The sequence below is a fragment of the Amblyraja radiata genome, chromosome 2, assembly GCF_010909765.2.
Source record: "Amblyraja radiata isolate CabotCenter1 chromosome 2, sAmbRad1.1.pri, whole genome shotgun sequence".
NCBI lineage: Eukaryota > Metazoa > Chordata > Chondrichthyes > Rajiformes > Rajidae > Amblyraja > Amblyraja radiata.
Window position 1 is genome coordinate 124,983,505 of NC_045957.1, and position 17,849 is coordinate 125,001,353.

At 46.2% G+C, this 17,849-nt stretch overlaps 1 protein-coding gene across 2 annotated transcripts in view; it reads left to right on the forward strand.

Moving 5' to 3' along the window:
• The window catches only part of kif15 (kinesin family member 15), a 92,463-nt gene that overhangs the window by 35,223 nt on the left and 39,391 nt on the right, over positions 1-17,849 (forward strand). For both annotated transcript variants that reach the window (XM_033015096.1, XM_033015106.1), the window contains 6 exons: positions 2,127-2,336; positions 4,532-4,709; positions 5,434-5,575; positions 7,074-7,215; positions 11,341-11,526; positions 14,276-14,383. In XM_033015096.1, coding sequence (XP_032870987.1) covers positions 2,127-2,336; positions 4,532-4,709; positions 5,434-5,575; positions 7,074-7,215; positions 11,341-11,526; positions 14,276-14,383 — 966 coding nt within the window. The remainder of the gene's footprint in view (positions 1-2,126; positions 2,337-4,531; positions 4,710-5,433; positions 5,576-7,073; positions 7,216-11,340; positions 11,527-14,275; positions 14,384-17,849) is intronic.

Genomic DNA, 17,849 nt, shown 5'->3' on the forward strand with positions numbered 1-17,849 from the left:
CAAGACCGCAAGAACCAGACCGTCACACAAACCAACCTCCCTTCCATTGACTCCATTTACACCTCACGCTGCCTCGGCAAGACAGGGCTGAATGGCATACTCCTGCACCTATTGTCTATTGTCTATTGGACAGGTACGTGGATAGGTTTAGAGGGATATGGCACCATCTCGGGCAGAGCTGTTCCCAAGACAAGCTGTGATGCAGCCTGACAGTAGAAGTTTGTCAGAGTTGTTGCAGACGTGCTGAGTTTGTCTCCTGAGGATGTCGAGGCACTGGTGTGTTTTCTAGGTCGTAGCTTTGACGTGAATGATTCAGGACAAGATGTTGGTTATATTTACTGACTGCCATAACTGGCCCTTTAATACTTTGCGAAGTGTTGGTTTACAAACTCAAACTGGTAAACCACCTCCCTGCCGCCAAGGATGTCGGGCCAGTGAACAACTCCTTGTCCGTTAAACGGTGACTAAACTTGGCTGAAGTTATGTGGCTGCAATTTTAACAAATCACACTCGCTGCCTCAAGCACCCATTATTCCCCTTGTGGACAGAGGCTGGAAACTGGTGATAAATATCCCCACTGCTCCATGGGTTTACCTGACAGACCTTGGACTTTACTTTAGACTTACAGCATGGAAACAGGCGCTTCATCGCAGCGACCAGCGATGGCCGCACACTGACACTATCCTATGCACCAGGGACATTTCATAGATATATTTTTTATGCAGGATGGAAATTGGTGGTGAATTTGAAGTGTAGGCACAGAGAGACAGACAAAGGCACGCACGCACACACATTCTTACACTTCGCCACCAATTTCCATCCGGCACTCAAATTCACTTGGACCATCTCCGACATCTCCCTACCGTTTCTAGATCTCACCGTCTCCATCACACGAAACAGACAATTGACCGACATCTACTACAAACATTCTGACTCCCATAGCTATCTTCTTCCCACCCTGCTTCCTGTAAGGACTCTATCCCCTAGTTCCAATTCCTCCATCTATGCCGCATCTGCGCCCAGGATGAGGTGTTCCATACTAGGGCATCGGAGATGTCCTCATTCTTTAGGGAAGAGGGGGTGCCCCTCTTCCATCATAGATGAGGCTCTCACTAGGGTCCCCTCGATATCCCACAGCTCCGCTCTTACTCCCTCTTCCCCCCCCACCCCCTCCACAATTCGTAACAAGGACAGAGTCCCCCTTGCCGCCAACTTCCACCCCATCAGCCGTCGGATACAATATACACACTGCCCTCCATAATGTTTGGGACAAAGACCCATCATTTATTTATTTGCCTCTGTACTTCACAATTTGAAATTTGTGATAGAAAAAAAATCACATGTGGTTAAAGTGCATATTTGTCAGATTTTAATAAAGGCCATTTTTATACATTTTTGTATTGCCGTGTAGACATTACAGCAGTGTTTATACACAGTCCCCCCCATTTCAGGGCACCATAATGTTTGGCACCCAAACCACCCTCTCCCCTGGTACTTTCCCCTGCAACCACAGGAGATGCAACACCTGTCCCTTTACCTCCCTCCTCGACTCCATCCAAGGACCCCGACAGTCCTTCCAGGTGAGGCTGAGGTTCACTTGCTCCACCTTCACTTGTATCCGCTGTTCCAGGTGTCAACTCCAGTACATCGGTGAGACCAAGCGCAGGCTCAGCGATTGTTTTGCTGAACACCTACACTCAGTCTGCCTTAACCTACCTGATCTCCCGGTTGCTCAGCACTTTACCTCCCCCTCCCTTTCCCATTCTGACCTTTCTGTCCTCCATTGTCAGAGTGAGGCCCAGCGCAAATTGCAGGAACAGCAACTGATATTTCGCTTGGGTAGTTTACACCCCAGCGGTATGAACATTGACTTCTCTAACTTCAAGTAACCCTTGCTTTCCCTCTCTCTCCATCCCCTCCCCCTTCCCAGTTCGCCCACCAGTCTTACTGTCTCCGACTACATTCTATCTCTGTCCCACCCCCTCCCCTGACATCAGTCTGAAGAAGGGTCTCGACCCGAAACGTCACCCATTCCTTCTCTCCGGAGATGCTGCCTGTCCCACTGAATTACTCCAGCATTTTGTGTCTACCTTACATATATATATATATTTATATTTGTTTTCCAGGCCCTGAAGGAGAAGATCGGGCAACTCAAGGATGTGTGCAGCAAAAAGGAAAGGATTAATCAGTCGACCAAGATGATAGTGAAGTTCCGGGAGACCAACATCGCACATCTGGAGAAGATAGTGAGCGGTTGCCACGCCGGCCTCTCTCCGGATGACAAGGATACGGCCATCGGGGAACTGAAAGAAGAAATCCAGATTTTAAAAGAGCAGGTAAAGCGTCCGGCCGGAATGCTGAATGCACAGAATCATCAACGTGAACATGGGCAGCACAGTAGAGTTGCTGCCCCACAGCGCCAGAGGTCCCCGGGTCTCACAGCGCCAGGGACCTGGGTTCAATCCTGACTACCGGTATTGTCTGTACGGAATTTGAACGCTCTCTATGTGACCAAAGGATTGTAGGTTACTTGGATTAGTTTACTTGTAAATTGTCCATAGTGTGTGTCGGATACTGTTAATGTTCAGGGGTCACTGGTCGGTGCGGACTCTGTGGAGAAGGGCCTGTTTCCACGCCGTATCTCTAAATTAAACTAGTGTACGGGGTGATCGCTGGTCGGTGCGGACTCGCTGGGCCGTAGGACATGTTTCCGCACTGTATCTAAACTAAACGCACATTGTCCTGAGCAGTCTTCAGCATAATGTGGAAACAGGCCCTTCGACCCAACTTGCCAATGCCGACCAACGTGCCCCATCTACACTCGTCCCACCTGCCTACGTTTGGCCCATATCCCTCTAAAGCTGTCCTACCCATGTACTTGTCCAAACGTCTTTTAAATGTTGTTATACTACCTGTCACTGATGTCCCATTTGTCCTGTCCAACCTTCCTCCATACAGACCTGTTTTCTCTTTTCTCAATTCTGGCCGAGATCTTTGACCTGAGCCTCCTTTTGTTTCTTTCTGCACAGATACTGACTGACCTGCTGAGCATTTCCCGTACAAAAACCTTGTGCTGGTGGAACCCAACAGGCCAGGCAGCATTTGTAGATGGATTGCATGGTGACTTGGACAGATTGGGGGAGTGGGCAGATGCATGGCAGATGAAGTTTAATGCGGATAAATGTGAGGTTATCCACTTTGGTATCAAAAACAGGAAGGCAGATTACTATCTAAATGGCGTCAAGTTGTTAAAAGGGGAAGTACAACGGGATCTGGGGGTCCTTGTACATCAGTCTATGAAAGTGAGCATGCAGGTACAGCAGGCAGTGAAGAAAGCAAATGGCATGTTGGCCTTTATAACAAGATGAGTCGAGTATAGGACCAAAGAGGTCCTGATGCAGTTGTACAGGGCCCTAGTGAGACCACACCTGGAGTATTGTGTGCAGTTTTGGTCCTCTAATTTGAGGAAGGACATTCTTGCTATTGAGGGAGTGCAGCGTGGGTTTACAAGGTTAATTCCCGGGATGGTGGGACTGTCATATGCTGAGAGAATGGAGCAGCTGGGCTTGTACACTCTGGAGTTTAGAAGGATGAGAGGGAATCTTATTGAAACATATAAGATTGTTAAGGGTTTGGACTCACTAGAGGCAGGAAACATGTTCCCGATGTTGGGGGAGTCCAGAACCAGGGGCCACAGTTTAAGAATAAGGAGTAAGCCATTTAGAACGGAGACGAGGAAACACTTTTTCTCACAGATAGTTGTGAGTGTGGAATTCTCTGGATGCTTTCAAGAGAGAGCTAGATAGGGCTCTTAAAGATAGCGGTGTCAGGGGATTGAGGAGAAGGCAGGAACGGGGTACTGATTGGGGATAATCAGCCATGATCACATTGAATAGCGGTGCTGGCTCGAAGGGCCGAATGGCCTACTCCTGCACCTATTGTCTATTGTCTATTGAATGGGCAGATGACGTTTCAGGTTTGCGACTCTTCAGCCAAAGGGATTCTCTAGGTTGGGGTGCAGACAAGTCTGAAGATGGGTCCTGACGTGAAACATCATCTGTCCATTCCCTACAGGTGCTGCCTGACCCCCGACTTCCTCCAGCACTTTGTGGTTAGTTCAAGTTTCCAGCATGTGCAGTTTCTTGTTTCCATTCAGCATTTCCTGCAGTTTGATTTTGTGTTCTAGAGTCTGCGGTTTTGTTTTGATTTTCATTACAAAACTCTCTCTGTGCTTTATGTGACTGTGACACTGTAGCAGATGAACCTCAGAATAAAAGGACATTCCTTTAGAAAGGAGACGAGGATGATTTTTTTTCATCAGAGGGTGGTGAATCTGTGGAATTCATTGCCACAGACGGCTGTGGAGGCAAAATCAATGGATATTAAGGCAGAGATAGATAGATTCATGATTAGTAATTGTTCTTGATTGAGAGAGGAAGGTAGATCAGTCGTGATTGAATGGCGGGGTAGACTGAACGGACCCAATTCTGCCTCTGACTTGTGAAGTGATGAGTGTGGTTTGTGGTTGCAGATTGTACAAGACTCGCGGGTAGTCACTTATGCCATCGAGAATCGTGCTCTACGGGAAGAAAACAAATACCTGAGCTCCTTGGAACATGTGAAGCAGGCCAAGGAGCTCAGCTTGCGGAGGGCAGCTGAACTGGAACGGGCCTTTTTGGAAGCCTCTACCTTGGAGAAAAATGCTGGAGGTAAAAACCATTGCTAACGTCTTTAACAACAGCTCAGTTTACTGAACGACTTGGGCGTTTAAGAAACAAATACTCTGCTATGAATATTGATTTCTCTAACACTCTCTCAAGCATCCCCTCTCTCTCCGTCCCACCCCGACCCAAGTTGTACCACTTTCAAAATCTTCTTGTAGAGTCTCATTGTCTAACTTGTTTTCACTCAGCCCACAGCTAACAATGGCCTGTTTCTTTTATCATCATTACTCTTTTGCATATCGTTCATTCATTTGTTCTATATCTCTCTATATCAATAGACAATAGGTGCAGGAGTAGTCCATTCGGCCCTTTGAGCCAGCACCGCCATTTAATGTGATCATGGCTGATCATCCCCAATCAGTATCTCCCCATCTCCTGCCTTCTCCCCATATCCCCTGACCGCTATCTTTAAGAGCCTTCTCTAGCTCTCTCTTGAAAGCATCCAGAGAACCCGCCTCCACCGCCCTCTGAGGCATAGAATTCCACAGACTCACAACTATCTGTGAGAGAGTTTGTTTGACCAACTTCTGTTTAAACCAGCATCTGGGTTTCCTCGCTACAAATATTCTTTAAACGTGTACTCCAGATAGAATATTTGCTTAGTAATATTGAAGGCCGTGTACCGGTTCTGTTTGCCATTGCCGGTTTAGCTCCAGTATCCAGTGTGGTGTTTGAAATGTAATGTTGTGAAACTTCTTCACCCCCTCAGTTCGGGCCTTGTACCCGTCTCCTGCCAAGATCGAGAACGTCTCGGCGGTGTCTCAGCAACGGCTGAAAGCTCGACTTATTCAGGCACAGAATGACTGGTCCTCCGTGAAGCAGGAGTTTGAGGAGTTCCAGGAACTGACCAAGTAAGTCATTTGGTGTTTGGGAGAAGTCTCCAGCAGATGAGTAAACGCAGGTCACTGATACGAGATCGACCAGTCGCTGCAGGGAGAGGGTGGGCAGGCGAGGACTTGATTCCTTGCAGCACGAGGCCGAGCGGTGATCTTTCGGACGTGTATAAAATCATGAAGGGAATAGATTGGGTGAATGCAGTCTCTTTCGCAAGGTTGAGGATTCAAGAACCAGATGACAAGGGAAATATTTAAACAATAGGTGCAGGAGTAGGCCATTTGGCCCTTCGAGTCAGCACCGCCATTCAATGTGATCATGTCTGATCATCCCCAATCAGTACCCCGTTCCTACCTTCTCCACATATCCCCTGACTCTGCTATTTTTAAGAGCCCTATCTAGCTCTCTCTTGAAAGCATCCAGAGAATCTGCCTCCACTGCCCTCTGAGGCAGAGAATTCCACAGACTCACCACTCTCTATCTTCTTCTTCTTATCGAGTCCACACGCAAGATTAGAAGTTGTTCAGCCAGAGCTGAACACACTTCTCGGCATCTGCACAATGGTGTCTGTCTTGCGCTTCTTGTGCTTCTTGTACGTGGTGGTGGAAAGATTGGTTGAAACAGGGCCGCGACGTGAACGCTCTTTCCTTGGCCCCACCACTCTCTATGAGAAAAGGCGTTTCCTCATCTCCTTTCTAAATGGCTTACTCCTTATTCTTAAACTATGGCCCCTGGTTCTGGACTCCCCCAACATCGGGAACATGGTTCCTGCCTCTAGCGTGTCCAAACCCTTAACAATTTTGTATGTATCAATGAGATCCCCTCTCATTCTTCTAAACTCCAGAGTGTACAAGCCCAGCTGCTCCACTCTCTTAGCATATGACTGTCTCGCCATTAACCTTGTAAACCTACACTGCACTCCCTCAATAGCAAGAATGTCCTTCCTAAAATTTATTTCTGACTTTTTCCCTGGGGATCATGTTTTTCACAAAAGTTGTGTGTATATTGAATGATTCGCCAGAGGAGGTGGTTGAGGCAGGTACTATAACAACATTTAAAACATTCGGACAGATACAAAAGATTTATTGGAATGGCCAGATGTGAGCGAATGAGTTAGGACAGAGATCATAGAGAAGTACAGCACAGGAACAGGCCCTTTTGCCCACAATGTATGTGCCCTACATGATGCCTGGATAAACTAATCTGCCTGCATGTGATCCATAAGCCTCCATTCCCTACATATCCATGTGCCTATCTACACCCACCACCCTCTGAAAAAAGTTGCCCCTCAGGTACCTATCTTTCCCAGGTATCTTTCCCCTCACGCCTTAAACCTATGTCCTCTTCATTCCCCTATTCTGGGTAAAAGATTGCATTCATCCTATGTGTTCCCCTCATGATTTTATGCACCTTGATCATTATTTATAAGATAGGCAAATGTTAATCCAGAATAATTCCTAAATTGTCAAAGAGAGTTCTGAAGGGTTTTTGCTGTAAACTATTTCTGTTATTCAGGAAGAAACAAATCGAGTTGGAATCAGAAGTCCAAACCCTTGAAAAGGCCAATCAACATTTGGAAAATATCCTGGAGGCAACAAAAGCTCACAAGCGCCAGGAGGTCTTGCAGCTGAATAAGATGCATGTTGAGACCATTAAGGTAAAAGGGATCACCTTGTAAACTATTGCTGAACTGGAGATGTCTCAACCAACTGCGGACCGGGCGGTCAGGGGTGACAATGCTCAAATGGGCGACATCGAGGGTACAACCACCTGTGACCGAGACAATGCAACACCTACTGCAATGCCCATAGCTGGATAATCCATGCACTACTGCAATGCCCATAGCTGGATAATCCATGCACTACTGCAATGCCCATAGCTGGATAATCCATGCACTACTGCAATGCCCATAGCTGGATAATCCATGCACTACTGCAATGCCCATAGCTGGATAATCCATGCACCACTGCAATGCCCATAGCTGGAAAATTCATGCACTACTACAGTGCCCACAGCTGGATAATCCATGCACTATTGCAATGCCCATAGCTGGAAAATCCATGCACTACTGCAATGCCCATAGCTGGAAAATCCATGCACTACTGCAATGCCCATAGCTGGATGATCCATGCACTACTGTAATGCCCATAGCTGGATAATCCATGCACTACTGCAATGCCCATAGCTGGATAATCCAGGCACTACTGCAATGCCCATAGCTGGATGATCCATGCACTACTGCAATGCCCATAGCTGGATAATCCATGCACTACTGCAATGCCCATAGCTGGATAATCCATGCACTACTGCAATGCCCATAGCTGGATATCCCATGCACTACTGCAGACCTTGCACTCAACACTCCAATAGCACAATGATATGTACAGCAGTGGCGAGCCACTATATAGCATAAGGACACGAAAAAAAAAGAACACATCATCTTTACATCGCTCCATAGATGCTGCCTCACCAGCTGAGTTTCTCCAGCATTTTTGTCTCATCTTTACATCGGCAATGCCGATTTCTCAGATCTGTCTGGAGTGCAACTATTTCACCCTGAATTTTAATGTTTGGAGCTTAATTCTGTTGATCATTTATAAGTTTCAGAACTAAGTGCACATGTTTATAGAGTTGCGGAGTATTGTACAAGTGGGTGCGGAAGAATAATGTGACATTCACAGCAGACTTGAATAGCTTCCTCCCCTCTTGTAGCCATAGTCATACAGCATGGAATCAGTCCTTTGGCCCAGCTCATCCATGCTGACCAAGTTGCCCCATCTCAGCTGGAGCCATTTGCCCAAGTTTGGCCCATATCCCTCTTCAGGCTTCTGAACTGTAGGGCACCTCTACCCCATTGCGGACATTGGATTTTGTCTCTGGAACTGGTGCGCTACAATGCTGAGAACTATATTCTGCACTCTGTGTCTTCCTCTTTGCTCTACCTATTGTACTGCAGCTTGACTTACTTGTATTTATGTACAGTATTATTTGACCTGATTGGATATCATGCACAACAAAGCTTTTCACTGTACCTCGGTAAACGTGACGATCATAAACCTAATTTGATGCAAACCAGGGCACTGCATGTGCTGGTAATCAGAAATATAATAATAACAGCAGGATAATTCAGCAAGACAAGCAGCCTCCGTGGAGGGGAGAGATGCAACCAATGGTTTAGGACTCTCCTTTTAATTAGCTGTTCATGGCTTGGTTTGTTATTGTCACGTATTGGGATACAATGTGGGTCAGAGAGGAGTATGAAGAAGGGTTCTGATCCAAAACATCACCCATCCTTTTACTCCAGCGATGCTGCCCGACCCGCTGAGTTACTCCAGCACTCTGTCTATTTTTGTACTCCAGTATCTGCATCCCCTTGTTTCTACAAAGTGTCGGTGTTGTTTGGCCATGATCAACGCAGCACTTTGAGAAAACATCAACTTCACAGCAGGTCTATAGAGTCATACAGAATGGAAACAGGCCCTTTGGCCCAACTTGCCAACACCGGCCAACATGTCCCTGCTACACTAGTTCTCACCTGCCTGTGTTTGGTCCATATCCATCCAAACCTGTCCTATCTATGTACATATCTAACTGTTTCATAAGCGTTGTGATAGTCCCAGGCTCAACTACCACCTCTGGCACCTTGTTCCATACACCCACCACCCTTTGTGGGGAAAACGTGATTCCTCAGGTTCCTTTTGCATCTTTTCACCTTAAACCTAAGATTTATGGGCAAAATCAGAGTAGATGGTATTGGGGATAGGGTACTGACATGGATAGAGAATTGGTTGGCAGACAGTAAACAAAGAGTAGGGATTAACGGGTCCCTTTCAGAATGGCAGGCAGTGACTAGTGGGGTACTACAAGGCTTGGTGCTGGGACTGCAACTATTTACAATATACATTTATGATTTAGATGAAGGAATTAAAAGTAACATGAGTAAATTTGCAGATGACACAAAGCTGGGTGACAGTGTGAACTGTGAGGAGGATGCTATGAGGATGCAGGGCGACTTGGACAGGTTGGTTGAGTGGGCAGATGCATGGCAGATGCAGTTTAATGTGGATAAATGTGAGGTTATCCGCATTGGTGGCAAGAACGGGAAGACAGATTATTATCTGAATGGCGTCAAGTTGGGAAAAGGGGAAGTACAACAAAATCTGGGTGTCCTTGTTCATCTGTCACTGAAAGTAAGCATGCAGGTACAGCAGTCAATGAAGAAAGCGAATGGCATGTTGGCCTTAACAAGAGTTGAGTATAGGCGCAAAGAGGTCCTTCTGCAGTTGTACAGGGCCCTAGTGACACCACACCTGGAGTATTGTGTGCAGTTTTGGTCCCCTAATTTGAGGAAGGACATTCTTACTATTGAGAGAGTGCAGCGTAGGTTTACAAGGTTAATTGCCAGGATGGCTGGACTGTAATATGTTGAGAGAATGGAGTGAATGGGCTTGTACACTCTGGAGTTTAGAAGGATGAGAGGGTATCTTATTGAAACACTAGACCAAGTGCGTACCCATTTGGTCCCGTTCCCCCAACGCAATATTCCTCTAAACTGTGCATGCGCGGCTGCTGCGTTCAAAGTTGTGCCGTTGACGGTATTAATTAAGTTAAAGTTAATAAATTGAAGAGAGGGCCCTTGGAGACGTTTGTAAAATAGAAGGAAACTTACACGTGGAGCCGTTGGTTCCCCATTGTGAGGCCGGGCAAGTACAAGCGAAAGGAAACAAAATGGCGATCTGAAGATCTACAGAGGCCCCAACTGCGCAGGTGCGGCTGTTTTAAGTTAATTTAAGTTTTAAATGTTTAAATATCAATAACTTGTAAAATATAACATCAATCTGAACGAAACTTGGCTAATGCACACCACAGACAATGGTGAGTAAGGTGGGCCAAAGATTGTAGCGCTATCGTGTACTGTTTTGGCGGGGTTTCGGGACAAATATAGAAACAAACAAACAAGATGAGAGTTTTAGGGATTGGACACGCTAGAGGCAGGAAACATGTTCCCGATGTTGAGGGAGTCCAGAACCAGGGGCCACAGTTTAAGAATAAGGGGTAGGCCATTCAGAACGGAGACGAGGAAAAAAATTTTCACCCAGAGAGTTGTGAATCTGTGGAATTCTCTGCCTCAGAGGACAGTGGAGGCCGATTCTCTGGATGCTTTCAAGAGAGAGTTAGATAGAGCTCTTAAAGGTAGCGGAGTCAGGGATATGCGGAGAAGGCAGGAACGGGGTACTGATTGTGGATGATCAATGGCGGTGCTGGCTCGAAGAGCTGAATGGCCTACTCCTGCACATGTCATCTATTGTCCTCTTCCTCGATTTCCCCTACTCTGGGCAAGAGGCTCTGCGTCTACCCAATCTCTCATGATTTTATACACCTATAAAATCACCCCTCACCTTCCTGTGCTCCAAGGAATAAAGTCCCAGCCGACTCAATCTCTCCCTGCAGCTCACACCCTCGAATCCTGGCAACATCCTTGTAAATCTTCTCTGAACCCGTTCCATCTAGACAACATCTTTCCTAATACACGGTGCCCAGACTGAACACCATACTCTAAACGGTATAAGCCAACATCTGCAGTTCCCTTCTACAATATCTGCATTAACCATATAACCATATAACAATTACAGCACGGAAACAGGCCATCTCGACCCTTCTAGTCCGTGCCTTACACGTATTCTCCCCTAGTCCCATACACCTGCGTTCAGACCATAACCCTCCATTCCTTTCCCGCATTGTTACAAGATTTGACTGTAATATCTGTTTCATGATTCCATAGAACATGACTACTCCCACAAAGTCTGCTTGGAACGTGGCTTTACAAACTAGTCCTGAGGGAAGCCCGGGGGTCTGTGCGGAGATGGAGGCAGGAGGTCAGAACGGTGCAGTGATGAACCAGTCTCTGCCCCTCGACATGAATGAACAAGCTTACGAAGCCATCGCTGAAGAGCTTCGATTAGTTCAGGTGAGTGCTCAGCTCAGTATGAATGGATGAGTGGAACCTTATGAATGAGTGGTACTTTAGTCACTTCAAGTCGAGTCACTTTTATTTCTATAGCACATTTAAAAAACAACTCTCGTTCACCAAAGTGCTTTACATTGGGTGGAGGTACTAGCGTTATACAACGGTGGTTCATAGATTAAGTACATACATAAATACATACATATAGCCCTCGCTCAGAGGACGTCAAGAAGGGCTTGAGAGTAAAGATGAATTTAAGTCTCGACTTAAAAGAGTCGATGGAGGGGGCAGTTCTGACGGGAAGAGGGATGCTGTTCCACGGTCTAGGAGCTGCAACCGCAAAGGCGCGGTCGCCCCTGAGCTTATGCCTAGACCGCGGGATGTTCAGTAACCCCAAGTCGGCTGATCTGAGGGACCTGGAGGTGGTGTGGTGGGTAAGCAGACTTTAGGAATGAGCGATACTTTATTGTCTCGTGTGACAAGTCAAAGTGATATTCTTTGTTTTGCATATATTGGGTATGCGAAGGGTCGCTATGTAAAGGGCGCTGACTAAGTTACAAAATATTCCATTTTATCCAAACCAGTATCCTCTCCAGAACCCTGTGTTCCTGTCCAATTGTCCTCTTTAGGGTGGCGCAGAGGTAGAGCTGCTGCCTTACAGTGCCCTAGACCAGGGTTCCATCCTGACTACGGGTGCTGTCTGTACAGAGTTTGTACGTTCTCCCCATGGCCCGCGAGGGTTTTCTCCGAGATCTTCGGTTTTCTCCCACACTCCAAAGACTTGTAGGTTAATTGGCTAGGTATAAATGTAATTGGTTCCCAGTGTGTGTAGGATAGTGTTAGTGTGCAGGGATCGCTGGTCAGCGTGGACTCGGTAGGCTGAAGGGCCTGTTACTCTAAAATAAAATGAACTATTTTAGTGCCCAAAATTGCTCTCAATATTCCAAATGCGGCCTTACCAGGGAGTCAGCATTACATCCCTGTTTTTGTATGCAAGCCCTCTTGAAATAAATGCTAGCATTGCGTTTGCTTTCTTTACTACCGATTCGACGTAGATTAACTTTTTGGGAATCCTGCACCTCCAATCTTTGGATTCTCTCCCTATTTAGAAAATAGTCTACGCCTTTATTCCTACTACCACAATGCATGACTCCACACTTTGCTACACTATATTCCATCTGCCACTTCTCTGCCCACTCTCCCAAACTGTCCAAGTCCTTCTGCAGGGTCCCTGCTTTCTCTACACTACCTGCCCCTCCACCTATTTTCGAATCATCTGCAAACATGTCCACAAAGCCTTCAATCCCCTCGTCCAAATCATTAATATACAACGTGAAGAGTAGCGGCCCCTGCACCGAGCCCTGCGGAACTCCGCTAGTTACTGGCAGCCAAACAGAAAAAGCCCCCCTTATTGCCACTCTTTGTCTTCTGCCATCCAGCCAACCTGCTATTCACGCTGGTATCTGCCCTTTGATACAGTGGGCTCTCATCTTCCTTAGCAGCCTCACGTGTGGCACCTTATCAAAGGCCTTCTGAAAATCTAAGTGAACAACATCTACTGACTCTCATTTGTCTGTCCTGCTATTTACAGGGAGGATCAAATATCCAGGAACAAAAGCAATGGGGAGTTTATTCAGTTTAGAGATACAACGTGGACACAGGCCCACCAAGTCCACATCGACCAGCGATCCCCGCACACTAACACTATCCAACACACAGTAGGGACAATTTACAATTTTACTGAAGCCAACTACCCTACAAACCATTACGTCTTTGGAGTGTGGGAGGAAACCGAAGATCTCTGAGAAAACCCACGCAGGTCATGGGGAGAAGGTACAAACTCCGTACAGACAGCACCCGTAGTCAGGATGGAACCCGGGTTTCTGACGCTGTGAGGCAGCAGCTCTACTGCTGTGCCCCTTTGATCAATGAGATGCTTGTTAGTCTTCAGTAGCTTGTTGAATAATTCCCTCTGCTTTTAAGGCCTTGAAGTTGTATTGGTGTATTAATATGTTAAAAAAAATCACTATTTACTCCCCACCTGCCTTGGTCTTCTCTACTTACCACTTCAATCACTGCCCACCTGCCTTTCTTATCAGACTTGGAGTCTTCGCCACTTTTCACTTCCAGTTTGTAGTGTGTCTGTGGGTGACCACGCTGAAGCTCTCTGTGTGTGTGTGTGGGTGACCACTCTGAAGCTGTGTGTGTGCGCATGTGTGGGGGGGGGTTGGGGTGACCAAGCTGTGTGTGTGTTTGCGTGTGTGTGTGTGACTACACTTAAGCTGTGTGTGTGTGTCTACGCTGAAACTGTGTGTGTGTGTGTCTACGCTGAAGCTGTGTGTGTGTGTGTGTGTCCACGCTGAAGCTGTGTGTGTGTGTGTGTGTGACTACGCTGAAGCTGTGTGTGTGTGTGTGTCTACGCTGAAGCTGTGTGTGTGTGTGTGTGTCCACGCTGAAGCTGTGTGTGTGTGTGTGTGACTACGCTGAAGCTGTGTGTGTGTGTGTGTCTACGCTGAAGCTGTGTGTGTGTGACTACGCTGAAACTGTGTGTGTGTGTCTACGCTGAAGCTGTGTGTGTGTGTGTGTGTGTCTACGCTGAAGCTGTGTGTGTGTGTGTGTGACTACGCTGAAGCTGTGTGTGTGTGACTACGCTGAAGCTGTGTGTGTGTGGGTGACCATGCTGAATGTGTGTGTGTGTGGATGTGTGAGGCCCCACTGTGAGGACCCAACTGAAGCTGCTGTTGGTGTGTAGGAACAGCTGACCGATCTCCAGACCAGGCTGGATGAAGAAGAGAGCAAAAATGTCAAACTGCAGCAGAACATCGACAAGCTGGAAAACCACTCTGCCAAGCTGAACAAGGTAGGCTACTTTCCCAACATGCCTTTATCTTATTCATGTGATCCCTGCTAGCCTTTATTATTAAATAAGCACAGTTTTAAGTTTCACAGATGACCCCCAACCCAGGCCACTCTTTGTGTGTGGGTCACAGAAGTGAGTCTGCAATCACACGTTCAAAACTCGTGGTTAGCACGTAGAATGAACGTAGCGGGTACTGAGTTTGGGCAAGATATTACCTTGCAACATTCTGTATGTCTGATAGATATTGTGAAATGGAACTCAGAAATTATGGGAGGATTACATAAAACTTCAATTCAAAGGTAATGAATATACAGAGTATTCTTATTTCCATCATGAACATACAATAGTGATATAGGACACCAGGTCCTACTACGGTAAGCTCACGAGCTACTACGGTATGACTACGTGTTAAAAAGCGTCAAATCTTTATATCCCAAGTATATTTTACTCGTGGACATTTTTCAACACGAGTTACCACGTTTCCCGAGAACCTGCCGTTAGCGCTAAGTGACGTCCCGAGCTCCGACGTACCCGCTACGTTCATTTTACGTGCTTACCACGAGTTTTGATTTTTTTTTTAAACTCTGGAGAGCTCTTGGGTGAACTCGCACAGTGGGACAGGGCTTTTAACCTCTACTGCTAAAACAATATTTCTTACTTTCACTATGATCTTTATCTTGCACTAAACATTAAATATACATGATTCCCTTTATCATAAATCCATACGCTGTAGACATGTAATCATGTATTGTCTTTCTGCTGACTGGTTAGCAGGCAACAAAAATCTTTTCACTGTACCTCGGTACACGTGACAATAAATTAAACTAACTAATGCCCATAATTGGGTAATGAGCGTTGGTGTAGATTATAAAGGCGATTTGGATATGAAGCAGAGAATTTGAGTTCACCGTATATTGCTCCATGTTAAAATTCCCACCTCTTGTCACTGTCACCTTGTTCATAAGTTAATGCCACACAAGCCATTCGGCCCATCAAAACTACTCTGCCATTCAATCATGGCTGTTCTATCTCTCCCTCTCAACCCCATTCTCCTGCCTTCTCCCCATAACTCCTGACACCCGTACTAATCAAGAATCTGTAAATCTTTGCTTTAAAAAATAACCAATGATTTGGCTTCCACTGCCTTCTGTGGCAAAGAATTCCATAAATTCATCACCTGCCTAAATAAATTCCTCCTCATCTTTAAATGTATGTGCTTTTATTCAGAGACTGTGCCCTCTAGTTTTAGATTGTCCCACTAGTGGAAACATCCTCCCCCACATCCACTCTATCCAGGCCTTTCATCATTCGATAAGTTTCATCCTTCTAAACTCCAGCGAGTAGAGGCCCAGTGCTGTCAAATGCTCATCATTTGTTAACCCACTCATTCCTGGGATCATTCTTGTAAACCTCCTCTGGACCCTCTCCAGAGCCGGCACATCCTTCATCAGATATGGGGCCCAAAACTGCTCACAACACTCCAAATGCGGCCTGACCAGCACCTTATAGAGCCTCAGCATTACATCCCTGTTTTTATATGCTAGTCCTCATGAAGTGTGTGCTAACATTTCATTTGACTTTCATTCCACCATTTTAACCTGCAGATTAACTTTTTGGGAATCCTGCACCAGCACTCCCAAGTCCCTTTGCACCTCCGATTTCTGGATTCTGTCCCCATTTAGAAAATAGTCTACGCCTTTATTCCTCCAACCAAAATGCATGACTCCACACTTTGCTGCACTGTATTCCATCTTCTACTTCTTCACCAAGTATCCCAACCTGTCTAAGTTTTTCTGCACAGTCCCTTCTTTCCCCACACTACTCCCCTCCACTTGTCTTTGTATCATCTGCAAACTTAGCCACAAAGGCATCAGTGGAACTGTGCTGCTGCCTGTCTTGGCCAGGACTCTCTTGTAAAAGAGATTTTTAATCTCAATGAGACTTCTCCTGGTTAAATAAAGGTTAAATAAAAATAAAATTAAAAAAATCAATTCCATCACCCAAGATAGACGCAAAATGCTGGAGTAACTCAGCGGGTCAGGCAGCATCTCTGGGGAGAAGGAATGGGTGACGTTTTGGGTCGAGACCCTTCATCAGACTAAGTACTCCGGCATTTTGTGTCTATCTTTGGTGTGAAGCAGTATCTACAGTTCCTCCCTACATAAATTCCATCATCCAAATCGTTACTATGCAACGAAGAGCATAGTGGCACCAACACCAACACTGCTTGCTGAACATCTCTAGTAGCTGGCAGCCTAATGAGAGCAAAAGGCCAGGAGAGGATGAGCCAAATGAAGGAGGTGCCTCTTGAAATGACGGATTCACTGGTTCTCATCTTGTAAACATGCCTGGACCCCTGAACAATTGCCATCAATTGGAAGGGAATTTGTGTAGACCTATGACGGTTGGAAAGAGAATGGATATCAGTTGGCCTGAAGTTAATAACTGGTGGAATCTACAATCAGTTGGCCATGGAACTCTTCATTCAGGACTGCATTCACCCTATCTATTCCCCTCGTGATCTTATACACCTCTATCCAAGGAATTGCCTGTACAGTCTCTCCCTACAGCTCATGCCCGTGCCCTGGTCAACACTGACCCTACGGCTCCAGTCGAATAGTGAAAGGGTTGGGTAGAGTGGATGTGGAGAGGATGTTTCCACTAGTGGGAGAGTCCAGGACTAGAGGTCACAGCCTCAGAATTAAAGGACGTTCATTTAGGAAGGAGATAAGGAATTTCTTTAGTCGGAGGGTGATGAATCTGTGGAATTCTTTGCCACAGATGGCTGTGGAGGCTAAGTCAATGGATATATTTAAGGCAGATATAGTTTCTTGATTAGTACGGGTGTCAGGGGTTACGGGGAGAAGGCAGGAGAATGGGGTTGTGAGGGAGAGATAGATCAGCCATGATAGATCAACTAATCATTACTGATCTATCTCTCCCTCTTAACCCCATTCTCCTGCCTTCTCCCCATAACCCCTGCCACCCGTACTAATCAAGAATCTGTCTATCTCTGCCTTAAATATATCTATCTCTGCCATGCCTCCACAGCCGTCTGTTTAGCTTGCATGGAGGGGAAAGGAAACTAGAGAAAAGTCCTGAATTACAATCTATCTCATTGGAGACCCTCGGACTATCATTGATCGGACTTTAGGGGCTTTACCTTGCACTGAACGTTATTCACATTATTCCCTTTATCGTGTATCTGTACACTGTGGACGACTCTATTGTAATCATGTATTGTCTTTCCGCTGACTGGTTAGCGCGCAACATACGTTTTTCACTGTACACGCGACAATGAACTAAACTCAAATTAGGATGTTATGTGCCAAATCTGGGCAAATGGGACTAGCTTGGTTGGGACATCTTGGTGGATAAATATGGCTGAAGGGCCTGTTTCCGTCCTGTGTTGGCATAGAAAATATAGAGCGCAGAATGGTACAACACAGAAACTGGCCCTTCAGCC